The sequence below is a fragment of the Pelodiscus sinensis genome, chromosome 3, assembly GCF_052426305.1.
Source record: "Pelodiscus sinensis isolate ZL-2025 chromosome 3, ASM5242630v1, whole genome shotgun sequence".
Taxonomy (NCBI): Eukaryota; Metazoa; Chordata; order Testudines; family Trionychidae; genus Pelodiscus; species Pelodiscus sinensis.
The window spans coordinates 56,015,296-56,043,232 of record NC_143054.1 but is presented as its reverse complement, the minus strand read 5'-3'; the positions used below and the strand labels follow the sequence as shown (position 1 = coordinate 56,043,232).

At 46.2% G+C, this 27,937-nt stretch overlaps 2 protein-coding genes across 2 annotated transcripts; one reads left to right on the top strand and one right to left on the bottom strand.

The window, feature by feature from the left end:
* EEF1A1 (eukaryotic translation elongation factor 1 alpha 1) lies at positions 1-4,104 on the top strand. The gene is given in 8 exon segments (NM_001286922.1): positions 1-29; positions 732-920; positions 1,646-1,825; positions 1,904-2,200; positions 2,421-2,571; positions 2,722-2,978; positions 3,174-3,408; positions 3,701-4,104. Coding segments are annotated over 7 exon segments (1,389 nt in total). The 5' UTR covers positions 1-29; positions 732-776; the 3' UTR covers positions 3,826-4,104.
* On the bottom strand, positions 3,873-26,657 carry MTO1 (mitochondrial tRNA translation optimization 1). Its single transcript, XM_006129889.5, has 12 exons — positions 26,251-26,657; positions 23,174-23,373; positions 22,214-22,331; positions 21,158-21,447; positions 20,479-20,591; positions 20,132-20,322; positions 19,690-19,820; positions 17,718-17,922; positions 17,469-17,640; positions 16,302-16,420; positions 15,620-15,777; positions 3,873-15,370 (listed from the first exon to the last, which is right to left on the bottom strand). The coding sequence occupies exons 1-12, from the start codon at positions 26,450-26,452 to the stop codon at positions 15,194-15,196; spliced, it is 2,076 nt and encodes a 691-aa protein (XP_006129951.3). The 5' UTR covers positions 26,453-26,657; the 3' UTR covers positions 3,873-15,193.
* Positions 26,658-27,937: the final 1,280 nt, after the last annotated feature.

Sequence of the window (27,937 nt, the reverse complement as noted above, 5' to 3'; positions counted from 1 at the left end):
TTCGCCACGGGTTTGCCGACGCTTAGCAGGTGAGAGGCGGCCGCGTGGAGCAGGCCTCGGTGGGGGGAGGGGTAGGCCCGCCCTATGTGGCTGGAACAATCGAGCGCGAGGCGCATGGTGGTTGAATGCAGCCCTGAGCGGGGAAGTTGCGGCGCGTGCTGGGGCTGGCGATAGGCAAGGGAGGCGCGAGGCGATGGGGGCCCTTCTGTGGGCGGGGGGGGGGTTCACAAAATGGCGACGTGGCCACGCGCTGCCCCCGGTGGGTAGCGTATGGAACCCGGACTGGGGAATCCCCTTCGCGGCGCGGGAGGGGGGGGGAGGGCTCCCCGTCTGCCGGGCGGTGTGGGCCGGCCAGACGTGCGGGGGGTGGGAGCGGGGTCGCGCTCCCTAGTGCGGGGCCGCTCCCATTCCTCGCCGCCCCTTTCAGCGAAAATGGCCGCGTCTCCCGCACACGCGCCACAAAATGGAGGACGCGGCGGTCCGGGCGGAGTGAGTCAGTGACACAAAGAGCCGGGCCGGCCGGCGCTCGCCAGGCCGCATGGCCGCTCTTTCGCTCGCGGTGGGAGGGAAGCGTTTCTCGCCTTGTGTGCCCCCTCCCTCGCGGGGTGGGCGGAGCCGCGGCCCTCGAGTGCCGCCTGGGCCTAGTCGCGGCCGCCACGCCCTGGGCCGGGCGCCGCCCCGTTAGCGGCGCTCGGGCCCGGGCTCATTCCTGCCGCCTTTTCCCTGCCTAGGAGTTACCCTTGTAACGCGAGAGCGGCCGCCGCGAACCACCCAACATGGGCAAGGAGAAAACCCACATCAACATCGTCGTGATCGGCCATGTCGACTCCGGCAAGTCCACCACCACCGGGCACCTCATCTACAAGTGCGGGGGCATCGACAAGCGAACCATCGAGAAGTTCGAGAAGGAAGCCGCGGAGGTACCGCCACTAGCTTGCTTGCAGTGCAGAATGGAGGCTCAGCAGCTGGGTGTGGTTGCTCCAGGCCACAGTTGGTGAAATAGCACCTCTTTTAAACTGCTGCAGACTGTAAAGATAAATCCATCCGTCCGGACTGGGAGAAAAGACCTGACCTAAGTACAGCAGGGATTTTCAGAGTTCCCAGCCTCTGGCAGGGGTTTCAATTAGAGAACACTAAGCTGCTCTATATCAGCAACTGTTAATTCTAGGTTTTTTTAAAGGCTGAGCAATACATGGCTCTTGTACCACAAAGAGCACCAATGAAAAGCATTACAACAGACTGCATCTCAAACTTGAGTGACAAGATTACCCTAGCCAAAAATTGCCCCAGGGTAAATAGTACATACTCTAGCTGTGGAAGAGATTACAGTACTATGAAAACAAGAGCTTATAGTGGACACTTGATACAGCCTTGGCTCTGCTTGGTCTAACTTTAAGAGATGTATTAAATATAATTAAGAGATTGAGGGCCAATGTGGTGTCAGGTCAAATACCAGAAAACAGATGGTATTTCTCACCAGTGATGCCAAATGTATTCAAGCCAAAGTGCTCTTAGCATTACAGAAAACTAGCTGCAATGGAAGCTCTTTACTACTTTGAGAGATGTTCCCACTAGCATTGGAAATAATTTAAACTGCTATAAAATAGTGCAAGATGTACTAACACACTTTTTTAAACACCTGTAGATGGGCAAAGGTTCCTTCAAATATGCCTGGGTTTTGGACAAGCTGAAGGCTGAACGGGAGCGTGGCATCACAATTGATATTTCTTTGTGGAAATTTGAAACCAGCAAATACTATGTCACCATTATTGATGCTCCTGGACACAGGGACTTCATCAAGAACATGATTACTGGCACCTCACAAGTATGTAAATGTGAATTCAGTTGGGTTTGTTATCTATTTGTGGTCTGTGTAAAAAACTAATTATCCTCTTCTCCAAAGGCTGACTGTGCTGTCCTTATTGTTGCTGCTGGTGTTGGTGAGTTTGAAGCTGGTATCTCCAAGAATGGGCAGACTCGTGAACATGCCCTTCTGGCTTACACGCTGGGGGTAAAACAGCTGATTGTTGGTGTGAACAAGATGGATTCCACTGAGCCACCATATAGCCAGAAGAGATATGAAGAAATTGTCAAAGAAGTCAGCACTTATATTAAGAAGATTGGCTATAATCCAGACACTGTAGCTTTTGTACCAATTTCTGGTTGGAACGGGGACAACATGTTGGAGCCTAGCTCTAATGTAAGTTTGCATTTATTTTGTATATCAATTGAATTGAAAAGACTGCCAGAGTGAATTGTCACAATAATATGCATTTGAATGGAGATTAAATTGTTAAACTTGTCAGATCAAGGCAAGTTTCAATGTTTCACAACTTAAGATACAAAGAAGAAATACTCGTAAATATTCAGATATGTGAATAGGAAGGACACAAGTTATGTTTGTGCTGCTTTTTGTTTAGATGCCCTGGTTTAAGGGATGGAAGGTTACCCGTAAGGATGGCAATGCAAGTGGAACTACCCTGCTAGAAGCTTTGGATAGCATACTGCCACCAACTCGTCCAACTGACAAGCCTCTGCGCCTGCCTCTGCAAGATGTCTACAAAATTGGCGGTTAGTATTTTGTGTGAAGACTAGTTCTGTAAATTTGTCAGTTTGCTAGTGACATTCCAACCCTTAAACTGCAGAAATGGTAACATTTGTCAATCTTTGTATAAGTTTAAGTTTTAAGAAATAAACATCCTAGAGGGTTTTTTCTTTCAGGTATTGGTACTGTGCCAGTTGGTCGTGTGGAAACTGGTATCCTGAAACCAGGCATGGTGGTAACATTTGCTCCTGTCAACGTAACAACTGAAGTAAAATCTGTTGAGATGCATCATGAAGCTTTGAGCGAAGCTCTGCCTGGTGACAATGTTGGTTTCAATGTCAAGAACGTGTCTGTGAAAGATGTTCGCCGTGGTAATGTTGCTGGTGACAGCAAGAACGACCCCCCAATGGAAGCGGCTGGCTTCACTGCACAGGTACTGTTTGGAACCATTTGAAGGTCTTTGGAATTCAGTTTATGGATTGATTCCAATTGTAATTCTCATATCTCCTTCAAAATGAATACTTTGACATTCTTTCTAGAACATAAATTACTTTTGACTTGCACTGGGAAAGTCTGATCAAACTCAGTTACTTGGTGGTTACATTAGGGTGTGGTTTTTTCCTTACAGGTAATCATCCTGAACCACCCAGGCCAAATTAGTGCTGGTTATGCCCCTGTACTGGATTGCCACACTGCTCACATTGCTTGCAAATTTGCTGAACTGAAAGAGAAGATTGATCGTCGATCTGGTAAGAAGCTGGAGGATGGTCCTAAATTCCTGAAATCTGGAGATGCTGCCATCGTTGACATGGTCCCAGGCAAACCCATGTGTGTCGAGAGTTTCTCTGACTATCCTCCTCTGGGTAAGTGGTCCTCTGAAATGCTGTATCTGTGGCATGTTCGTCCCTTGCTTTTAGTGCCTCAATTCATTTCTCTGGCATGATCCATGTTTGTGAGGTGTCAAACTTAAAGCTTCCTTTAAGCACAGTGCTCCCGTAACACTTTCTATTGTGAAGGCCAAATTCCAGTTTGAATTCAGATACCTTGCAGTTTGTTTACTTTCTACCTATGTTGTGGGGGGGGGGTGGTGGTAGAAACAACCCTGAATGAGACAACCTCTATATATGAACATGACAACTTTGTATTTGTTTCCAGGTCGTTTTGCTGTGCGTGACATGAGACAGACTGTAGCTGTTGGTGTCATCAAGGCAGTTGATAAGAAGGCTGCTGGAGCTGGCAAGGTCACAAAGTCTGCCCAGAAGGCTCAGAAGGCTAAATGAAAATTCTATACATCAGCTGCCACTTCAGTCTTAATCAGTGGTGGAAGAAAGGTCTCAGAACTGTTTGTCTCAATTGGCCATTTAAGTTTAATAGTAAAAGACTGGTTAATGATTACAATGCATCGTAAAAGCTTCAGAAGGAAAGGAATGTTTGTGGACCATTTGTTTCGTGGCAGTTTAAGTTATTAGTTTTTAAATCAGTAAATTTTTTTAATGGAAACAACTTGACCAAAAATCTGTCACAAATTTGAGACCATTAAAAACAAAGTTTAATGATAAGTTTGTGTGTGGATTAATGATGCTATAGGAAAGCTATACACAATTACAATAAAATTGAAATGTATTTGGGTGAGTTAAGGTGAACTGAAGAGCAGGAATAAAAATGGAATCTCTGCTGATTGTCCTTTTAATAGTTCAGTGGGATTCATCTCTAATTCTCTTATCCATTTTTATAAGCCTTAAACATGTTGACAATCTTCCACTGCACAAATCAGATTCCCAATGTGCTGCATTCTACAGAGTAATAAATGCCTAATGTAAAAACGTGGGATACAGTGAAGTGAAAGTGCCTTTCTGTGCCAAGTACAACTAGATTAGTTGGGTGTCTTGCACATAGCTGAATCAGTTTGTCAACTTAAATGCATAGGTAAGTGAGCAGTATATTCATGCACTTAGGTCACTTGAATAATTTTGATTAGAATGTATGGAATAACTTCAGTTGACTGACTTAAATCAGTTGAAATACCAAAGAGGTGGTCTTGTCAGCAATTCCAGTTATTTTGATAAAATATACTTGGAATTGTCCCACTTTATGGTAACGTTTGGAATCTAGAGCAAAAGTCATGGAGACTGCTTTGAAATTGCTGTCACACTTTTGTGTGAGCCTGTTGAATCTAGTTAATGCCATCTAAAAATCTTCATAGGAATTTTCAGTTACCTACTTAATATCTTACTCAATAAGTAAGTAAACAGTAGTTCTAGGCTTCCAAGTTTCAAAACTAGTGTGACAATGGTTCAGAGTAAATGTTAAAGGTGCATCTATACTTAAAGGGCTGGGCCTACTGGGGTTTGAAATATTTTTGGCTGTTTGACATGAGCCTTCTGGGTGCTAAAGGAATCAAATCCAAACCTGCAGGAGAACTTGAAGGACTAGCTTAGTTTTTTCATGCTCTTATCAATTCTTAACTAGTAGGTGTGTAATTACTAGCAAATGTCTCTGCTGTATGAAATGTTATCAGTCCACTAGCTTTTGATACCCCTCAGAATAAAGTTAGTATGTCACCTTTCTCTGTACATTGAAAGCTTTCATCCTCCTAAGATGAGTGTTACTACAAACCTTACCCATTAAAATGCAGGATACTGTCACAAAGTGACCTTTGTAGCATAATGGCTTTGAAAGGTGATGGAGAAGTATCTACCTTTTACTCAAAAGTAGAAAATAGTGCAGGATGAGCAAAGCAACAAGATTTCTGGGAGCAGAACTCAGCCCAAAAAGTTAGCTGATCAGATTCAAACTGCAGGAGCAAAGGTCTGACAATCTAAAAAAATCTCCCCTCCAAAAAATTCAAGAGTTGGTTAATTCTCTCAACTTATGCAAGAACCACCAGACTTTAGGTCAAAGGCAAGTTTATTTTTGTATGGTCTTAACTCAAGCTCTTAACTGTAGACCCTTACTAAATGCCATCTTTGATTATTAAACAATTTACAGTTAACAGTCTCAATTTATGCTAGGACTTTGTTTGAGCACTCCAGATTTGACCATGTAACTAGGCTAGTTTTGCTTTTTTTGCTCTAAGAATGCTGTGGGGGAGGAAGAACACCTTTAAAAGCTATGAATATAGTCTTAGATTTTTGTAAGCTAAATTTTGGGCTTAGTCTAATACCACAGCTGAGAGCAACATCTGATCTGATGGGTTGGTTTCCTAAGCTATTGTCTTCCCAGCTTTTAGGCTGTCCAACTTATGTAACTTGATACTCATTTGTGCAATGCTTGATTAAAATTAGTTCAATTAGGAACAAGTTGTACTCAACCACAATAAACCACTATTAAAATTGACTCTGCAGGGATGAGTGCCTTGTGCCTTCTTCCCCTCTTAATCAAAAACTCACTCAGAGTCTGCTCAATGTTTGAAAGCTGCTGCCTTATAGTAATAGGCTAAGCAAATATGTAAAGCCAAGGCTATGTATAAAGGACAATTTTGGGAAAAGCCAAGTAAACTGCTAATGAGCTTGTCTGAGCATGTACTCTTGTTCATGCATGGTCAAAGTAAGCCATATCGCAATTAGTGGGGGGAAATGTCCTGGATAAGCTATAATGCCCAACTAGGATGTTAGATTCCATTTATCTAAGTGTATAGTCCATACAGTTTACTAACTACATGACTAGTCAATGAGGATCTCTGCAGAGTTGCAGCAGGGGTTGCTCCAGGAGCCAGCTTGGGTTAGGTTGCGCTCCCCCCCCCCCCCCCAGCTCCATGTGGCACTGCTGCTTTGAAGCACCCCTTTTTTTCCCCACCCTCTTTGCTACCTCTATTAAAAGGTGGGGAGGAAGCAACTAGCTGATAAGAATTTGCTTATTGGATAGCTGACTAGTCATTCACATCCCCAGTTGGGTTTTTCCTGCTGAAATCTTTTGTCCTGGCTTGTGATAGCTTCACCATGATAAAATACAGAAGCTGAAAGATGGAACTACTGGATCTTATCCACACATGTTTTGATTACACAATTCAAAAGAATTTTCTTATACCTGCTGCACCCCTCACAATTCATTATTTACTGGCTCATTTGTTTAAGAAGCACCCACTTCCTTCAGAATGACTGACTGTAAAGCCTTCCATGGTGTGAGAGGGTGGTTGTGTACAGTGGTCAGTAAGCAGAGTGCAGGACACAGTGCATGGGCATGCTCAGCCATGATAAGGATGTGTGGGTGAATATTCCAATTTAAAAGCTCTTTTATTCTTTGGGGCTGACAGAGCTGTCTTAGTAGTTTTCTTCCATAACATTTAAAATATGTGAACATGGTATTTGTCAGTAACTGGTGGGTGCAACAATGGCACACATTCTAACAAGTGTACATGACCTCAGTATTAATGCACAAGACAACACTCACTCTGCTCCTGGCTGAAAAATCTTAAATGGAACACTAGCAGTGTCTTTGCTGGCACCTCCAGGCCCTATGCCAAAACAAGGCTGCTGTTCTTTTGTTTTAAAACTGTTTGTAGTTCCCACAAAATAACTAAGTCTGAAGTAAAAGGAGACAGGGCCCTTGTTAGCCACAATTGAATATGGTTTTTCAGTTAAATGCTCATTTTACCCTGTCCAACAAAAGTAATGACCCACAGAAGTTACTTCTTGCTTACAAATCAGAAGGACAATCTTTCCCTGGTGTACCCAGAGATGTGACAGCCTCTCTCAAGACTGTAAAGAGGAAATAATTCAAGCACTTTGCCTAGGCTTACTGATGGAGAGAGGAGCAAGTGTAGGAGCACTGTTTAAGAACGTGGTTGTATGCTAACCAGGTGCCTGCTAGACCCCCATTTACAGAATGGGAAATAAATTCTATGGCACTATCACGTACAATGCTAAGTAACAGAGCAGCTATATAAAGGAGAAGGGAAGAGGTACTGGTCACCCTACTGTAAAAAGCCCTGATCTCCCAGGCAGTCAACAAAACCTGCCCACCTCAGTGCTGAATGCCCTGGTAAAAGAACACTCCTGTGAAAAGAGCAAAACATCAGGAAAAATATTCAAACCAACCCAAAGGATTTGCCTGGATTTAAATCTTGGCCTGACAAATGAGTACTGGTCAGACATTCCTATTGCCCACATAATCAATGCTACATTATTTGCAAGAGTAAGTAAGATGTGTTTGCATGTCTATCAGTGCTAGGCAAGATGGTCCTTCCACTTGTTCATGTCTCCACCAAACCTGCTAAAATAGCTGTAGAAACCATTGTCTGGCAAAGTGCCTTATCACCTCCAAATGCTTTTCCCAGACTCGAGCACATGGGTCAACTTGGACATTAGTTGGGTTTTGGAATCCATGTGCTTAGTTTTGGCCAGCTGGCAATTATGGATTTCAGCAATGGCAGATTGAGCAGGAGGATGAATTAACATGAGCAGCCTTCTGAGCCTCTCTCCATCCAGGTATTTAAAAAGTTATTTTGCTGGAAGAGGCTGTCTCAGAATCTCCCTTTCCTGAGTTGGTTGTGTGCATGGACTGTTAAAAGGGTTCCTGCTACTTGTGAGACTGCTTCTTAAAACCTGCTTTATTTCAGCTTGTGGTTTGAGCTGCTGAATAATCTCAGGTCCTGTGAAGTTGGGCCTACGTACCTGCAAGCAGCCAAGATTCTGTAAAATGACTTTGCATAGAGGGAAGCCAGCTGACCCCAGGGTGCAATAGGGAGCGCAAAGAGCTCTTTCAGTTCCAGGGTTGCAGTAGTGAGAGATTGGGTGTGGCACTTTATCTGCCACCCACCCCTACACATCTACAGGGCATCAAGGTCAAGGGCTTTTTCCACTCAGTGTGGAGATCGGGTTAGGCATAGGGATTTGCCCTGTTGCCCCATGGTTTCTGCCAGGGATGGAGTTGGGGGCTTCCCATATGCTATGGCTTCTGCTTGGAATGGGGTTAGGGGCATATGCCAATTTTGGTTGGATGCATGCCTGGAGGTTTTATTATGACAATCTTTCATTAAAGATTACTTTTTAATTCATGGAGACTCCAGGCCAATCCTAGATGATTGGCACCCTACAACCCAGTGGCTAATCATGCAGGAGGCAAAAGACATCACAAGCCTGTTGCTTGGAGGAACTGCACGAGTTACAGATCTCATTCTTGTTAGCTCTCGATTTGTTCTGAAGGATCTTTCCATCTTATTCCTCACCATCACTTCCACTTCTGCCTTAAAAAAACTAATCAATGCAGAAGAGTCTTGCTGTAATGAGGTTGCTTTCCCCACCCGAATAGCTGTCATCTGATGTTATCTAGTTTCCCAATTCCTGTTTTTAAATCTTGGGCTCTGATTATTAAACTGTTTATATACCATTTTGGACAGCCCAGAGTCCCTACTTACAATAAAACTTAAAAAATATTTGTTAGCAAGCCCACAGGAAGATGATGTTTAAAATGATGTTAAAAACATGTTGCCCATTTCCTTTGTAGGTGTGCACCTGCCTTAGAGGTACCGCTGGGGCTAGCTGTAGCGCCCCTTAGCCTGCCATGATCATACTGCAGAATATTGGGTGTTGCCAGTCCACATCCTCTCAGTTCCTTCTTACCACTTGTGGGTAGTCAGAGTGCCTCTCTTGCTTGTGAAGACCAAGCAGTTTTCTTCCGTAGGTTTTTAGGCCTTCTGGCCTTTGTTTGATTGCAATTAGTATTAAGTAGTTGTTTAGTAATGAATTTAGCTAATGGGTAAGATCCCCACTGGGACTTCATCCCAACATGACATGCCCTAAGTTCCTGGGTTTACACCCTGCTTGGCCTGTGGCAGGCCTATGCCTGTGAGTGATCCCCTGCAACAGTTGTCTTAAGTGCTTGGGGGAATCTCACACATCAAGGATAATTGCTGGTTCAGCAAGCACTTTTAGCTTCACACCCAGGAGGAAGAGGACATTCATCTCAGGGAGCACCTGATGGCATCAGTTCTCTGCCAAGCTTCTGAGCCTGCTATGCTGCCCTGAGTGCTATGGCCTCCATTTTCAGTGCCCGGCTCGGTTCAGCACCAGTCACTAGTGCTGAAGGTGAAGAAGCGCTTGCCAGTGCTAAAGAAGATCCAAGGTCATCCAGTAGAGAGACTAGGCCAGTTTGCCAATCGGCTCTAGAGCAGCACGAGTACCCCAGAAAGGACCTCTGAAAGGACTCTGATAAGCAGTATGAGACCCACCACCCTGCATGCACCATCATCATTCCAGGGACACATCCAAAAAGACTACAGGTCTCTCCTCTGACATCTCAGGTGCCACCAAAAGTTATAGCTCTCCAAAAGGGCAAGGGAGTGCCGCCTGTTGCTGAACAACCCTGCAGCAGGTTGCTACCATTCTGCTAATTGCTCAAACTCTCTCTCCAGTCATAAAGACTTTCCATGCAGGGTTGACTAACAACATTCTATGACTAACAATGTTCACCCTCTCGTTGATCAACATCAGGCACTGGCAGCGTGGGACCACTCGCCTTGTATTACTAGTCTCTTCCGCACTATTCCCCTGACACTGATGGCACTGGCACTGATGGCACTGGGACTGTTCATGCCAGATCAGTGCCAGCTACGTACATGCCAGATCAGCGCTTTCTGGTAGCCACAACCAGCAACAGACCTAGGCATCAATTGCGAAGCCCCCTCCTGTATCAACAGCAACACCATCACCCCAGTCGACAGAAGATAGCTGCTGTGATGCAAAGGTCCAGTTCAACCTATCACCCTGGTCTCTGAGGCAGGATTGAGCACCAGTAACTACTCTAGCTTTCACAGCTGTGCAGTGGCAGCAAGGCCAGTGGCCAACACAGTGGCCATAATGGAGAGCATGAGACATGCCGGTGATGACAATACCCCCTTTGCAGCACACACCAATAGCTGCATTGGAGCAAAGATCAATTGGCCAACTGGCACCATGCCCAGAGCTGGAAGCTTCCTCAAAGTTTGGGGTGTAGGGTCCAGTGCCCACCCCCAAATCTCCCTTTCCAGTGGCTGCTGAGCCCTCAGTGCTTCCACTGGCAGTCAGAACCTCCTTCACGTCCCCATATGGAGGCAGTTGCAGGGCCTTCCCGGGATGGCTCTCTTCATGAATTTATAGAACACCAGGCCCTTCCCCAGGCAGGTGGTCGAGAACTTGGAGCTGGAAGTGCAAGGGTTCCCTGTCAGATGCCTTCTGGATTACATAGTTGGGAGTGCTTGTGTATTGCCTTTCCACCAGTGGCACTTAGTTCTGTTAAAGCTGAAGCAGGACAAAGTGCAGGTCAATCTCATAGCCCTGGTATGGCCTCACCAGCACTCGTTTGGCGTCTTTCTGTGGCTGGCCAGCGGCAGTTACCTCTCCATTCAGATTTGCTGTCCAAGGATCACTGGACTCTACTGCATCTGAACCTAGCATTGCTGCACCTGACAGTGTGGCTGAGTATGGACCAGCGAAAGTGCTGTGTTGGTCCAACAGATCCTTCTGGGCAACAAGAAGCCATACACCCAGGCTACTTATATGTCCAAGTGGAAGTGCTTTGCATGTTGGATCTCAAACAAGCAAGTTTGCCCTGAGGCGGCCTTGCTGCAGGTCATCCTCTGCTTCAGGCAGGTTGGTTTTTGCCACCGCATGATGGCTCAATTCTTGAAAGGTGTGGAGTGCCTGTACCCATACATCTGAGACCCATTTCCCCTTAAACCGTTAGCTTCCTGCTCCCCTCCTGCTCTTTCCCTGGAAGGCATCCCTTTTTGGTCACCAGAATGTTGGTGCAGTGGGTGTCCAAGATCAGGGCCCTCATGATGGAATCTCCTCTACAGTCTTCCACAGGGACATGGTCCAACTGTACCCACATCCAGCTTTTTTGACCAAGGTTGTTTTTCATATCCACAAGGACCAGGATATCTACTCACCAGACCTCTTTCTGAAGCCCATGCATTAGATAAAGAGCACTGGTTGTATACTCTCAATGTCAGACAGGCCATGGACTCCTAAATTGATACAATGCGACCATTCTGTAAGCTATTTGTTGCTGTTGCAGAAAGAAGAGCTGTCCAGTGTAATCCCATGTAATTTCGTCCTTGCTAAGAGCTGTTAAGAGTGCTCCTGCCAGCAACTGCAACAGCTCATTCCACTAGAGCACAGGCACCTTGGGCGGGTTTCTTGGCTCAGAAGCCAAGACTCTTAATACATCTAAAAGGCAGAGTTGCAGCGGGATTTGCTTGCGAGCCGGGAGCTAACCCTGCTGCAGCTCGCTGCTTATTGACTAATCGACAAGTCAATGGAAAATCCATCAACTAGTAAATTAGCTGATTAAACTAAATTTAACATCTCTAAGCATGAGTTGTTTGTCAGGAACACAAATGCGAGAATGGGTGAAGATAGCAACAAAAGTTCCTTTGAACTTTCAAAATAGGTCTAACTTTTCTACATAAAATTGTTGATTAAAAACAGAGCAATAGCAGGGAAATGACATGTTCCTTTTCCAGTGAATCACAGATCAGCAAAACTCAGCTGGTGTAACTGGTATAATGCCAATGAAGCCAACAACAAAGCCCTGTGGTTTCGTGCCAGTCTAGTTTCTGGTCAATTTCTTTAAGTGCTGAGTATAGTATGCCACTTCCACCACAAAAAGTTAAAATTCAAGACTCTCAGGTAGATTGAAATTGGTATTATAACAAATGAAGTTCCACAAGATTTGTTGATGCTAGGCACTGAACAGTTCACAAGCAGAGGGGCAGAAACTCCTGAGCCTTCCAAATCCACTTGCAACCAAGTGCCAATCTCACCAATTGAGACTGTGATAATAAATTACACATTAATACTTTGCATTACAGCAGCCCCTAGATATGCCAACAGAGGTGGTGACACTCTTCCCCCCCTCCCTCCTTGTGCCATGCATTGTACACACAGATAATAAGAGAAAATCTCTACCTTGAACAGCTTCCAGGTTAAGTGATGCACATAATATCAATCTGTATTGGGTTCTGAACCCTTATAAATTTCATTCAAGCCTCTGGGCCAGACAAAGCAGCAATATTTGTTTTTTCATATTTTGTTTGCATTTGCTCACATTTAATCTTTTTAAAAGTAACAGTCAGTTTGCAGGAAATGTCAATCTCGGCCTTTAAGTGAGGTACAGCCACAATGTACTTCATTACATGCTATTATTTTGAGTTGTTAATATCACAGTCTTCAGCACAAATATGTTACTATCACACTGCTGGATGGCTGGAGTTTAGAGATCTAGGATTTCTTCGTATTGCTTAAAATTGCGCCTAGGTAACAAGATACCTTTTCCTCTTTTATAGCAGCGGAGAGTGGCGAGCCTCCTTCCCTGAGCTGACAGAGCATTGGATCTAGGGGATAGTGAATAAGCCTGCTCATTTGCAGCTTTCATACTTGAAAGGAAATACCCTTTAAGACTCCTCCTTATCCCAAGAAACAGATATCCTGGTTACTTCCAAGGGCTGGTAATCAATTCCTAAGACACTTGCTGAATGTTAAGCAATTCTTTTTTGGAAAAGGCACTATCTTTTTAACATGGAAGGAGATGGGAAAAAGGCCTATAGCTAGACATGTTCTGCAAAGCCAGTTCCAACATGGAATTTATAGCAGCGCTGTTTTCTGTTAAAAGACAATATTTATGTCCTTCAAAGATTTATAGGGAAAAACAACTAAGAGAGTAACTGAATGTAAACAATGATTTCCTGTGTACTAGTCCTAACATGCTTCTCTGCAGCACTATTAAGTCTATATTATGTTCCATGGACAATAGGTATTTTAAGCTCTGTTCATCCTCAGAAGTGTGTGTTGCAGCATTGTAAAACTAACTGCAATCTCCAAAAACAGCATTATAAATATATTCTCCATTCCCATTGCTGTTTTTGCAATAAGTGATTTACCCCTATGTTTTCAAACAGACAAGACACACTTGTGCTATTGTTTTGACATTGGTGAATTCAGGCTTATGACAAACTCCATTCAGTTTCCCAAGAAGCCACGCAGATGAAAAAGCAGTCACTTGAAAGCTATTCCATATCTGACCTAAAAAAATGTAGTGCTGCTCTGAAAGATGCCTGCAGAAATGGCATGGGGAGAGAGGACTGTGCATTTGTCTCATATTCACTAAATAAAAAGATGTTTTGTCTCTTAAATGCCAACCCTGCAAACTCAACCTAGAGTAAAGCTGGGGTCTTTCTCTCTCACACCTATCAGCCAGTATTAAAAGTCAAATCAGTCCTTCAGTGAAGCCCATGCAAACGCGTTGTCTTTGCTGGGTTATACAGGTGTAACCAATAGAAAGTTAACACACAACTCCATTGGTGGTGTGAAAGAACAGACAGACTCTGGGTTCCAAAGCCTTACCAGTGTTGATTATGAAGGGCTAACAAGAACAGAGTTTAGTTTTGTCACTGAAGTGAGCAAGTTTGTTGAATGAAGATGACATTCTGCAATATCACTTTTCTGAGGAAAAACAAATAATGGAGTACAACCAAACATTAAGGCTACGTCTACACTGGCACCCTTTTCCGGGAATGCTTAAAACAGAACAGTTTTCCCGTTATAAGTATTTCCGGAAAAAGGGCTTTTCCAGAAAAGCATCCTGCCAATGTAGACGCGCTTTTTCCGGAAAAAAACCCCGATCGTCATTTTCGCGATCGGGGCTTTTTGCGGAAAAGACTACTGGGCTGTCTACACTGGCCCTTTTCCGGAACAGTTCTGGAAAAAGGACTTTTGCCTGAGTGGGAGCAGCATAGTTTTTCCGGAAAAACACTGACAATTTTACAGTAGATCATCAGTACTTTTCCGGAAATTCAAGGAGCCAGTGTAGACAGCTCGCAGCTTATTGCTTTTCCGGAATAAGTGGCCCAGTGTAGACACAGCCTAAGTCTTCCCATCCTACCATGCTCTGGGGTAACCATTTCTCACTTTATATGCATGGCATGAGTGAATAGCTTCTGGAAAATAAATAAACAAACTTAATAAAAAGTGTTCCTAAGCTTCATCTCAATTTGAAAGCCAACTTTTCTTCATGATCATATTAGAAACCAGCCCTCAGATGAGTTACCTTCCAAAGTTAATTTTAAAATTTGAGGCCCAGGGGGTTGTATTTGAACATTATCATCAGCCCACTTCAGAACTGGCGACAAATATAAAATAGCAAGCATACTGAAGACAATAAGCCGAGAGTTACTGGGCTCTTGGCTTTCTAATTCTCACTAGCCTCTCACGCTGCTTGCTGCTCAACACTGGGCGAGGGAGACAGGGCGTGTCAAGGACCATTGAGTGATTTCACTTGGGCCCCCTAGGCTGTTGGCTGTGTAAGTGAAACTTATGCCATGAGGGCAGGGGACTGGACTTGATGACTCTCGAGGTCCCTTTCAGTCCTAGTATTCTATGATTCTATTCTATGATTCCTCCTCGGTCAACACCTCTGAAAAAATTGCTGAAAAAAATCACTTCTTGCCTGATATCCCCACCACCACTTTATTTTAACTCATGAGATGCATGGCATACTGATGAGCTACTTAGATTGCTGGTCACTCTAGGAGTTCATGGGGCTACTGACTTCAGCTTAACCTGATGACAGATATAGGAGACAGCTACAATGGTTTTTGGCTCTAGGTGTGCCATATCCATCTGCATACTGTCTATAGAAGGCATTTTGACACAGCCATTCTCTGGTTCCTCCTCATGAAGCACAGCTCAAGCTTGAGTTCTGAAATTTACTCTTCCCAAAAGCATTTCCCTCTGGTAAGGACTTGCCAATCCTTCTGTGCTCTGTGTTTTGCTTATTGGTCTTCACAAATCTCAGCAGGTTAAGGATGGCGGCTGGTGTAATTCCAGGAATACGGCTGACTGCTCCAATCTGTAGACACAAATAGTAATGAATCAAGTGGTGAACACCCATTCTCTAAAGCTTTCCAGTGACCCTTATTCTAGCCAGTGAATTCTAACTCCAAAATAGACACACCCAGTGTGTAATTCTATCCCAGCTCCCCAAGAAGGTAAACATTAGACACCTGTACAAAGAGTCCCTTGTGTAGACATGGACGCATATAGTGCTTAGATCAGATTCCATAACTGTTCCACCCCAGCCCCTGACCCAATGCCTCACCGTCTGGGGGCGGTTGGAGTCTAGTTTTTCTCGCACTTCCTGTGACAATGATGCATCAATGGCAAAGTAATCTAAATCCTCAGGCAGCTGGAGAGCTTCATCTCGACGTACCTCCTCTATTTCCTGTTGCTGGCTGGCTACATGGCACTCATAAATAGCTGCAGTGGGAGTTGGGGTGGGCAGAGAGGAAAAAAATTATAAAAATACAATGTATTTACAGCATAGGAGCTCTTGCTCCCAGAACTGGAATTCTGAGTAGTATTTACAAAAGTACCTAAGAAAATTAGGCCTCTAACTGTTAGGGACTAGAGAGCTTAACTCCTGTATGTGCTTTGGAAAGTTTTACCAACTCAGCTTGTAATGGGAATAAATAAACTATGTTCGTCTCACCCCAGGAGAGGCTGGTCCTTTGGGGCAACTTGCAAGCCATTGTTGGAGTGGCATGGTAGGAAAACACAGCACAGAATGAACATGGAGACAATTCCTCTAACACCCCAAGAGGAGACGAATAAGGGCCTGTCCAGGAGAGTTGATGAATGGGTCTCACGCTGTGGTAACAATTCTTCCTCCACTGAAATCCATGCAGAGATGACAGGGGTTTCTGCTCTATACTCATTTGCCACTGAACAAGCTCTAAAGCCGTTGAACAGTTCTAGTTACGGAGGACTCACAGACCTCCTACCTTCTATTTTCAACCTCTCTGCCAGTTCTCGCCATTCAGCAAACTTTTTCAGGGGCTCTGGAACAACTCGTGCCAAAAGCTCCATGGTGACCTCTGGATACTGAAGGATGTCCAGGGCACTGTGACAACAAAAATAAATTTCCACAGTTATCAAGGCCAGCAAATTACCTAGAACACGTAAGCAGCTGTTCACAGCAAGAGCCCCTGAATATAGCTTTGGTAAGGTCAGTTCAGAGATGAATGATAACGGAACCTGTCCACTTTTGGCACCACACCAGATGAGTAAGGGAAAGCAGCTTTCTGTGGAGAAGATGGCACATGGGGGTAGGTGAATAGAGAGGATGTAACTAGATAAAACTGGAAAGTACCTACCGAGGGAGTTTTCAGGTACTGACCTGAAAAACAACAAAAGGAAAGATGAAGAGAGGGGAGATGAGGGAGTAGGACCACAGTGTCCAAGAACTGCTACCACCTGGCTTCATGAAATGATTTGGTGATCTCTGTTTAGCTCAGGGGTGGGCAATAATTTTTGCCCAGGGACCATTTTAAATTTTTTTTGAAGTAGCCCCGGGCCACCCCAGAAGGGGCAGGGCCTAAACATGAAGGGGGGGTGCTTCTCCCCCACCTCCAGACCATTACTGATCTGGGGGAGGGGGAGCTCCTTTGCCCCCCTTCCCACTAGGCACCATGCCCTGAAAGAGGCTTGGCATGCTCCCCCAGGCCAATCAAGGCCTGGGGACAAGGGAGTGTGGGAAGCCTCCTCCCACCCTGCGAGGAGCACGTGGCACTTTCACACAGCTGCCTCGCCCTCAGGCCCTAATTGGCCCGCAGAGGTCCTATTGCCCACCCCGGTCTAGCTCATAGTGCCCACATCATCAAATCATAAACTCCTTTGCCAGCAGTCTCAGCAGAGGTGGGAAGGGCTGACCTGCATTAAAGAGGGAAGAACCTTCACACAACCAGGGAGATAGTTACTCCAGAGCAGGGTTAAGGTTCACTGCAGAGAAAGTGCTACTTTGCCACAGCCTCTTCGGTTGTTGCCTGCCTGCCACCACACCACCTCCACAAAATTAGATTTACCGAGTTTTAAAAAGTAGAGGAGAGAAAAGGGGTCTTCTCCAGAAGCACACTCTAGACAGACAAGAAAGGATCAGCTGTTGCCTTTACCTGGCGAGTGACGTTCGACCAGAGCTTATGGAAGCCTCTGGAACCAGCTTGGACCATTTGGTGGCACTGAACTGAAGAGATTTTAGCACTGCAATTGCCTCCTCTAAAGCAGCCTCCATCCGAGATGCTTGTGCATGTCGTTGTTGGGACACACAGCCAGCTTCCTCAAACCCTTTACAGAAAGAGTGGACATGAGCGAGAGAAGGTGCACAGTCAGGGCAGTGGACATCACCAGAAGAGATTGCCTACCTCGGAGGGTGAGCCTTCTGTCCGCGTTATCAGGCCGCAGAGACATACGGAATTCCGCTCGGCTGGTGAACATGCGGTACGGTTCTTTGGTACCCAGGGTGGTGAGGTCATCAATCAAGACTCCAATGTAACCCTCTGTGCGGCTAATGATAAAAGGGGGCTTGCCTCTGACCCGCAGGCCAGCATTGATCCCAGCAATTACTCCCTGCCAGAGAGTAAAATGATCACAAATTGCTGCAAAGCCAGCACAATGGCAATCCCTGATCCACACCTGCTACCAAATATAAGCCACTAGGTCTGTATAGCACACTCCATATCACAGGAAGTGTGTGATGGTCTGTGATGCTTTAACAAACCTAGTGGTCTTTTAGAAAAGAAAAGATTCTTCACAGCCCTTCCAGAGCTCTGAGGATCCCTTCCTCATTCTCCCCTACCTAAAAGCAGGGTGTCAGGTGACTATCTTTCAGCCTCAATGCTAGGCCAGACTGCTTACAGTTATCATCTTGATATTTAATCAATCCAGAGGGGCTCAATGGTGAGCACATGTCCCCCACTCTTCTTCTGCAGCTCTTCCAGCTGCATTAGTTCATGCTACCAATGATCACACCTAAGCACTAGGGCAATAGCCTCTCGGGTGGATATTAAGATTCATTGGTATTTTTAGAAACAAAGTTTGTAGAAAAGCTGTCCTTTGCTCCTGAATGCTCTGACATTCATGTGTGCACAGTCCCAGAATATATCCAAAATGCAGGCAGTGCCTAGCTGGGAACAGCACTGGTATCGCTCATAGGAGGAGAGCAACAAGGCAGCCACTGTCCGATGCAGTATATGGTTTGCAATGCTGTTCAGTAACACTAGATAGTGGGTTTTTTACTGCTAATGTTTTTCCCCTCACAGTCTACTGCTGATTGGGGTTAGAGTTCTAAGACACTGTCAATCGGTGCAGCCACTGGAGATTGTTCACATGTGCTCCCAGTCATGCTCATCAGGATTACAGCCTACACACTACCCATTTTGCTGTGTCTACACTAACAAACTTCATAGATCTAATTCATCACTGGTATGAATTCATCAGTGGTAACTGTCATGGAAGCCAAGTGCAGGCAGGATGCAGGCAGGCTGTGAGGAGAGTTGGATGGACACGGGCTATGTCTATACTGGGAAGGTGACAAAAGTGCTCTCGATATGCAAAAATCACAGAAAGTGAAAAGGTCAGACCAGATTTCTGTCTCCCACTGTCGACATTCATTGGCCATACTGCTACCACCCTGATGACAGACAGAGCAAAGCTATGTGGGTAAGCATCCCACAATATAGTGTTGTGGGAAGGGAGAACTGATCCTTGTGTTTGTTGAGATTCCCTTGTAGCTCTGTGAGCTCTCTGTCCTAAGGAATGTCAAAGTAGCACAGCAGTCTCTCTAGCCCTCCCACTACAGCAGAAAAGCAGCATTCCAATTATCTGTTTTACATTTGTTCTCTAAAGGGAGCAGCTCACTCAGCTGTCAGATACTTCCTGGAGCTTTGAAATGGGAGGGGCACATGCCTGCAGGGCAGCAGAGATCAAAACACTGAGAAGAGCCATCAAGGCAGGCACTGTAGGATACCGTAGGAATCCAGTTTCTTTCAACAAAATAAACAGCAGAGTTTATTTTGGATCTTTGTTGACAATAAAGGGAGGGGAAAAGATAAAAGTCTTTTGCAGGGGTGGAAGTTTTTTGTTGCCAAAACTGAGTGTTTTTCTGACAAAAGTTGCATTGTAGTATAAACATTCTCGCTGTTTTGTCACCAAAAGGCAGGTTTTGGTGACAAAACATGCCAGTATAAACAAGTGGCAAAGTTGTTCCCTGGGTGCTCTCCAGTGAGGACTTCACTGGAGATGTATTACAGCTCCTACGTTTGCAAATTCAGAGGCCTTTCAGGGAATATCCATTTCCCTTCTGAGTATGAAGCATACCCTCCCAGATCTGCTCACCTGAGCTGCAGCTTCTTCATAGCCTGTGGTGCCATTTATCTGCCCAGCAAAGAAGAGCCGCTGAACAAGACGGGATTCAAGGGAAGCACTGAGCTGACGGGGGTCCAGAAAGTCATACTGAACCCCATAGCCTATTATAAGCAAATCAGAAACACAAAACCAGTCAGTCACCAGAAGAAGAAATTCAAATACCCTTACCCCATTCCACACTGTAAAGTTATAAGAGTTCCCACTGAAAGCCCAGCAGGATATAATCCGCAACCCCCCACAGCAAATGCAGCAGCTTGTATGCTTTATCACATTCCCTCTGGATAGAATAGGAGAAATGTTTCTAGATACCTTTGCAATGTAGATGCAACGTAGACTCCTTGGCAACCCCTACAGAGGAAAGCTGAGAAAGGGACAGCTTACACTGGTTGGAGTGATCTGACCCTCAACTCACCTGGCTGCACCATCTTGGCTTTCTCCAAGCCACGGATGCAGGCAATCACCTGCTCCTGTAGCTCCTGTGGTAGAGTCATTGACATCCCTTGGGGGTAGATGACATTGGAATCCAGACCTTCAGGTTCCAGCCATAGCTGATGAATGCGATTTGGGAAGCGCAGAACTTTTGATTCAAGAGAGGGACAGTATCTGCAAGAGGGAATAGCCATCAGTACAGGGATGTTGGTGTAGGAAAAAAGCAATCTGTGACAAGCCTCCCTGAAACCACACAAGGAAGACCCACAGAGCTTCAGATACGATGTCAGATCACTACACAAAGATCTCTCCAGGATGCCCTATACTCACCGGGGCCCTCTTGTCGTCTCCTGTACATGGTTGTTCAGGTGCAGGTTATCATGGATGATTCGATCCACTTTGGCATTGGTGAGAGTCCGGTAGCATGAGAGCTGATCTTCTGGCTAACAGAAGTCAAGAATCACTTGGGCTTAACTCAATAATAATACTTTGCTCTTATTTAGCACTTTCCATCTAAAGACCTCAAAAATCTCTACAAATGTTACCTGACATTCATAACAGCACAGAAAGGGGGCAGTGTTGTCATACCCTCTGCACAGATGTTCAGTGATGTTAAACAACAAGCCAAAGAGCAAGTCAGTAGCAGGGAGCAGTAAAACCTTGGATTCCTTGAAACCAGGTACTTTGCTCTAATCAACACATGCCCTACCAAATCACAGCATCTCAAGGAAGGTGATGGGAATGGGGTGAAGTTCCATGGCATTCCAGATGGCCTTAGTTTCCCATCTAAGGGCTGATGTCTCAAAGAAGCTAATTTCTAAGTCACCAAGGTGAGGTAATTGGACAGCCTGACTGCATGGGTCCAACACTGACAAGACAACTTCCTCAGCCAACAGATCCCTCTCACACACTGACTTAACAGTGCACATCACAGCAATACAATGATTACTCCGAGAGCACTCTCCCAGCTCACCCCAACTGTATGTGCATTATCAGCATTCCATCTCACCTTGATCCATACAGCCTCACTGAGGAAGCTGAATGGCACAGGAGCGTTGTCAGCCGTGTGTTCCTCCAGCACATTGAAGTCAATAGAGTCTTTGGCCAGTCGAGGTGGGGTCCCAGTTTTCAGCCGCCCCACAGCAAATCCCAGTTTCTCCAAGGTCTGAGCCAGCCCAATGGAAGGCTGATCCCCTAATCGTCCAGCAGGATGCATCTCTAATCCAATGAAGACCATCCCCCTCAGGAAAGTGCCCGTAGTCAGGATGACACTCCTAGCATGGACTCTGCTTCCATCCCCTGGAACACAATCGGTTTATAGAAATAAGCACATTTCATAATAACAAGCCCTCCCTGTTTCTAGTGCTAGTGCCAGCTCACATTCTCCACTGAATTTGCGGTGCCTCTTGTCAATACAAAGAAAACTAATGGAGACCCAAAACCAGGTGCAGTTTAATCTCTCTTCAGAGCCTTATGTTTATAACCTTCCCAGTATTCTGTCTCATCCATACCTGAGAAGACAAGACCAAGTGCCAGAGACCAGAGGAAAGCCAAATAAACTGGGGACCCAAATTTCAATGACTCTGCCCTCTCCTTCCCACCATAACTAATGACTACCCTGAAAAGATCACTTCTACAAGCCGGTCCCAGGCAGTCTTTCAGCTTCATGAGACCGTCAGAAAGGAAGTCAGTTGGTGCTACATGTGATGGGTCTAATTAGGATAACACTCAATAGACACTGTAAAAACTTGTTAGAGGGAAAGGAGTTTGTCTTCGGCACACCTGATTAATTGAACAAAATCTTCTCATACAACCTGGGACATATTCTGAATGACCAGTCAAGAGATAAAAATGTTTGTAAATCTGTTCTCCAAACTACCTAGTTCTCACATTTTTCTTTGTGATAACTAGATTGTTTTGCCCGTAATCAGCCTAAACCAGAAAGACTCCTTATCCTTATACCCAGTCAGTCAGTTTGAGGAATCAGACATGTTTACACTCATGGTCTTACTTAGAACCAAGACATAATCAACCCAATGCAACTCCTTGAGCTTCCACAACATACCTAGAATGACCCCACTGACTTGGCATTTCCCAGGACGATCTGGCTCTGGTTCCAATAGGAGAAGATCCTCTACAGATGCTTCATGAACAGTCAGCAGTGGAGTGTTAAGGATTTCTTTCTACCATGAAAGAAAGGAAGTAGTGAATGTCTATCCATACATCACTAAGATGGGCCAGCCGTCCTTTCAAAATAATATCTTAGAACCTCTTTCCAAACACATTCAGAAACAGCTTCCCTCCTGAGCTTTCCTCGCCCCATTCATTTCCCACTGTCGTCAAACCATTTCACAGTACTTGTGAAACTCTCTGTCCAGGAGATCCAATCACTGCACTGTTTGGGATTTATTAAATGTAAAAAAAAACCTAGCAGATTTTAAGGGCAGAAGGAACAATTAGATCATCTACTTTGATCTACAACAAAGGACGGTGTTTAGCTAGTTACCCTGTATTGAGTAAATAATATAAAATAGCCTGTGTTTGACAAAAGTATCTTGCAGAATGGCTTCCACTCTTGAAGGCTTATGAGATGGAGAATGTACCATTTCCTATTCCATAGTGGTTAATCATGTTCACTGTTAAAAAACTGTGCCCTTGTTCCACTTTGTTTAGTTCAGTTTCCAGTTATTGGTTCTTGTCATGTTTTTTCCACTAGTTTAAAGAGTCCTTTAGTAGCCAATGTTTTCTTCCCGCAAAGTTACTTCATCATCGCTAGATTTTGTCTGATAAGATAAACAAATTGAGCTCTTTCAGTCTCATATTGTAAGATGCTGTTTCCAGCTTCAAATTAATTGTTTTCCCCTCTCAATTTTTCAACATCCTTTAAAAAATGCAGCCTCCAGAACCGCAGTGTTATAATTAGACCAAAGTATTACTTTTCTCCCATTTATTCTGACAAGTCAAAAAATTCCCCCAGCCCATTTTGCCACATTATTTCTCTTCTTCCTTGCCACGTCATGCTCACCTGCATGTTTTCTTTATAGAGTTTTCTATCAATCTGTGCACGGAGACCCCACACAGCAAGCCCCTTACGCCGGTTGAGCACCTTGTAATGAACTCCAGACTGATCACAGATCCGAGCACACAGCCCATCCAGGGCATCTACTTCTCTCATGAGATGCCCCTTTCCAATGCCACCAAAGGAGGGATTACATGACATTTGCCCTAGATAAAACACAAGAGAGCCTTTAACGTCAGCTAATGGCTGCCCTACATTTTCTGAACTCTAGCATTTATTATTACTGTTTAACAAGAAGGCATCACAAGGCCACAATATCAGTTCTAGTATTAGATTAGTTATCTTGGCTCCTAGTCTCATACTCAGTCTACATACATCACAGAAACTACTAAAAGTTGTTTTTGCATAGCTACAGAATCCACTGGGTTCTGCCACATGTGCAGAGCTGCTAAGGGAAACAGACTGTGCACAAGTATCCTGGTGAAGCTTAGCTGTTTCTTATAGTTATCTTTCCAAGACAATGTAGTCACTCAAGCTCCTGTTAGCTAAGGACAGTGTTTCAGTGACAGATAGTTAGACATTCAACCTGAGGTCTGGTCTACCCTACAGATTTATATGGGTACTGTTACCCAGCAGTGTGAAAAATGCACATCTCTGTGTGATGTAGTTATTCCAACTTACCCACCCCTGATGCAGTACTATGAAGTACACAGAAGTACTATGTTAGCGGGAAAGCTTATCTCATTGACATAGCTACTGTATTTTGGGGAGTCAAATTAACTATGCCCACAGGAGAGCTCTCTTCCATCAGGATGAGTGTCTTCGTATAAGCACTACAATGGCACAGTAGCAACAGTGCAGCTGCACTGATGCAGTATTTTGAGAGTATACCTGCCTGCCCATAAGATGGAATGGAAGTTATATCTACACTACCAAGTTTTAGTGCCAAAAGCTGCCTTTTGGCAACAAAACAATTAGAGCATTCACACTGTAATGCGATTTTTGTTGAGAAAAACCCCCAGTTTTGCAAAAAAAAAAAACTTCCATGTCTACTAGAGACTCTTTCTCCCGCTATTGTCCACAAAGATCCACTGTAAACTCTGCTGTTTCTTTTGCTGACAGAACTGGCTTCTACCACTATCCCACAATGGCTGTCTATACTAGGAAGGTGTGGAGACAAAAGTGGTGTCAACATGCAAAAGTTGCCAAAAGTGAAAACCAGTCAAAGCCAGTTTTTCTGCCTCCCATTGTCTATATTTCCTGGGCACGTTGCTAGCACCTTGACGATAGATAAGCGCAAAGCAAGGTGGGTAAGCATCCTACAGTGCAGTGTTGTGGGAAGGCAGAGAGGATTCCTTCCTAGCTCTGTGAGCTCTCTGATGAGGAATATCAAAGCACCACAACAGTCTCTCCAGCCACCCCCTGCAGCAGCTGTCTGCCTGCTATTGAGTTTCTAGTGCAGGACAGAACAGAAGCATTCCTACAATTTTTTCTTTGTTCCACAAATAGAGCAGCTCACTCAGTTGTCAGATACTTCCCACAGCTTTGAAAAGGAAGGGGCACATGCCTGCAGGGCAGCAGAGATCACAAAACATTGAGCAGAGCCATCATGGCTAGCATTATGGGATACTGGCAGAAGCCAGTTCTCTTGACAAAACAAACAACAAGAGGCCACACTGGCTCTTTATAGACAAGAAACGAATGGGAAAAGGCAAAAGTCTTTTGCAAAAGTGGAATTTTTTTGTCACCCTGACTGGGTGTTTTTCCCAACTAAAGTTGCATTATAGTGTGTACAGCAGAGGTGGAGAGCCTTTTCTGGGTCAGGGGCTGTTGACCTCAAGAAAAATCAGTTGGAGTGCTGCACACAAGTGAGAAGCAAATACAAACAAGCTCTCACTGACATGGCCCCCGTCTGAGAAGAATACTCTTCACACATTCCCCTTGCACACCAGAGCCTGGGGAGAGGGGGAGCCCAGCCTAGTAGATTGTGTGTGCTCCAACCCTGTGGTGAGGTGACAGGGGAGAGGGGAAGAGGGAAGGCTGAAGTCTAGGTCCAGTGCAGGTTATCCAATGTTGGCCCTAAGTCTTGGAGCTGGATCCAGGCAAGCTGGGGGCCACAGCCAGCCACCAGGATTTAGGTCTCTCAACCCTGGTGTACGCTCTCATTATTTTGTAAACAAAAGGCAGTTTTTGGTGACAAAACATGCCAGTGTACACAAAGCCAAAGCCTACCCTGATGGCTCTGCTCAGTGTTTTGTTCTCTGCAGTCCTGGGGGCACGTGCCCCTCTCCTCTGGTTTATTGGAATGCTTTTTGTGGCAGAATAACTGCTGCTGAAGCAGGCAGGGGACAGGCTGCTGTTTTGACGTTCCTCAGCACACAGAGCTACTCACGATGCAGCTCCCAGCAGCTGAGGATGCTGTGGGAGAATTCATGGGGAATCCCAAAATGTGCAGGGACAAGTTCTGCCTTCCCACAACATTGCACTGTGGAATACATACCCACATAGTTGATGATGGTGCCCCCAATGTGGGCATGATCTGTGGACGAAGTGAACAAGCATGAACACCCTTTGGCAATTTTTGTTTTGTTGACTTTCAGGAGTCAAGGTAAGTTTTGTCAACAAAACATGGTAGTGTAGACATACTCACGTTCTAGGTAAGGACATAAATCAGAGCAATGAAAAACATCTACCTTTTGTGATTATGGCCACATCTACACTATGGGTGCCACTGCGCTGTAGCTATGCCATGACAGCAGTATAAAGGAGACCAACGGAAAGTTCTCTCCAATGTATGAATTCCAGCTCCCAATGAGTGGCAGCTAGTTTATGAAGGAATTCTTCCCTCCACCGTGGCGCCACTGCCCTCGGCCACATGCCCCCTCCCCCCAAGCGATGCAGCAATGTCGAGCTACAGTGAAAGGGAAACCAGGCCGAGGGCTAGCAACGGACGTGCCCGACTGCCCCACAGCACCGAGGGCCAGGAATGCGCTCCCGGGCTCCCCACGATCAGCCGGGGCTGGGGACCGAGCGGCCACAGCGCAGCGGAGGCGGCTGACGCGGGCCCCGGAGGGCGCGGTTACCGATGGTATCGGCCTTGTGCGTGAGGAGCAGCGTCCGGGCCCCGGTCCGAGCCGCCGCTGCCGCCGCCTCCGTCCCGGCGTGGCCCCCGCCGATAACGAGAACATCCCAGCAGGCCGCGGCGCCATCGCTCCCCGCGCGGCGGCGCCAAGGCAACGGGTCGGGAGGCAGCGCGCGGCGGAGGCAGCGGCGGAGCAGGAACATGGCAGCGGGACCAACCGCCGGAGGGGCGGGGCTTCTCTGCAGTCAGCGGCGCGATGCACCGCGGCTCCGGCGTTCCACCGGGCTCCCTCTGGGCGACGCCATGTCTGTGGCGTTCTGACCCCGCCCCGAAAGTCGCCGACAACGAGCGGGCGGAGCAGGAAGCAGGGACCATCGCGCGTCGCTGCTGCACTGGAGGCCTGAGGGAGATGAGGTCGCTCCGCCTCCCCCGCCCGCGGAATTTCCGAGGCTGCGCGTCACGTGACCTGACAGCGTGTGGCTGTGGAGAGAGAGAGACGCGCGGGACCCCGCCTTTCCTCCCCATGCAGTGACTGCCTGGCTGGCAGTGTCTGACGTCAGAGGCTGGGCCCTATCGATGGCCCACGAGCTCCCATGGCTAGCAGGGCTGGGGGCTCGCCTGCCCCTCCCCCAGGGGATCGAGCTGCCATGGCGGGGGGGGGGGGGTTAAATGTGGGGGACACGTGCTGCAGAGCCGGGGGGGGGGGTCGTTGCTTTGTTGTTTTCCCCAGTAGGTTAGAAACTGTGGGGCCCACAGTGCGGATGGAACATTTCGGTTAACGGATTAAAATGGGTGCGGGGGGGGGGGGGGGCTGGAGCAGTCCTCTGCCCATGGCGAGCTGGGGGGTGGGTGCTGTTACCAGGTAAGCCTCTCCCATTGAGGGTGTTGCTTCCCTGCTTCAGTCGCATCCCTAGCCTGCCCCTAGCAAGAGTCTAGTGCTGGCAAACCAGTGAAGCCTTGTAAGTGCTATTTGCGATATTCAAGCTATTAGGCAGAAACTCTGCTTTTGATGCAGCCTCTTCACCACCTACTGTGTTGTCACTGTTACGCACAGTGAGTGTGTTTTCAAAACAAAATTCGCCCTTCTCTGTTTCAGCCCAGATATATTGCCTTCTGATCCTGTTACAGAGAAGTTTTCTCAGGCTTCTTCCCTCTGTGGCTTGGTTGGCTATGGAAGCATATAAGCATAGGGCAGCTTATGTAGACCTAATGTCTGTATCTACTCTACTACCTCCTTCCCTTTGCTCCACCTGCCATCCCTCTGCACTCTCAGTGCATTTCTCAGCCCCAGGACCCCCAGCCAACACCAGCAGCCCTATGATCCCTGGAGAGGGGTGGTTCTCTGCACTGTCCATACCCCAAGCACCCTTGTGGCCTAAGGGAGTTGTGGGAGGTGGGGTGGGGGCAACAGTGTGTGGAGACCTCCCACCTCTCCCTGCCTAGGAGCTTCTACCAGAAGGGAATGCTGCACCCTCTCCTATACCCCACCCCTTCTTAGAGCATACACCCCACTCCCTCTTACTCTTGTCCCCAAACTCCCTCCCACTATCCCCTCTCACTGCACCCTCTTCATCCCCCAATCTTTCCCCAGAGCCTGCATCCTCATCCCCTCCCACACTCCTAGCCCTATCTCAGCCCAAAGCCTCCACCCAGCACTCAGCCTTCATCTCAGAGCCTGCACCCCAGAC

Coding starts and splice junctions, on each gene's coding strand:
- MTO1 (XM_006129889.5), bottom strand. CDS start 26,452: ATGTTCCTGCTCCGCCGCTGCCTCCGCCGCGCGCTGCCTCCCGACCCG. Junction 19,821..20,131: donor AGCCAAGATGGTGCAGCCAG/GTGAGTTGAGGG, acceptor TGCTTATAATAG/GCTATGGGGTTCAGTATGAC. Junction 17,923..19,689: donor ATGAAGAAGCTGCAGCTCAG/GTGAGCAGATCT, acceptor ACTCTCTGGCAG/GGAGTAATTGCTGGGATCAA.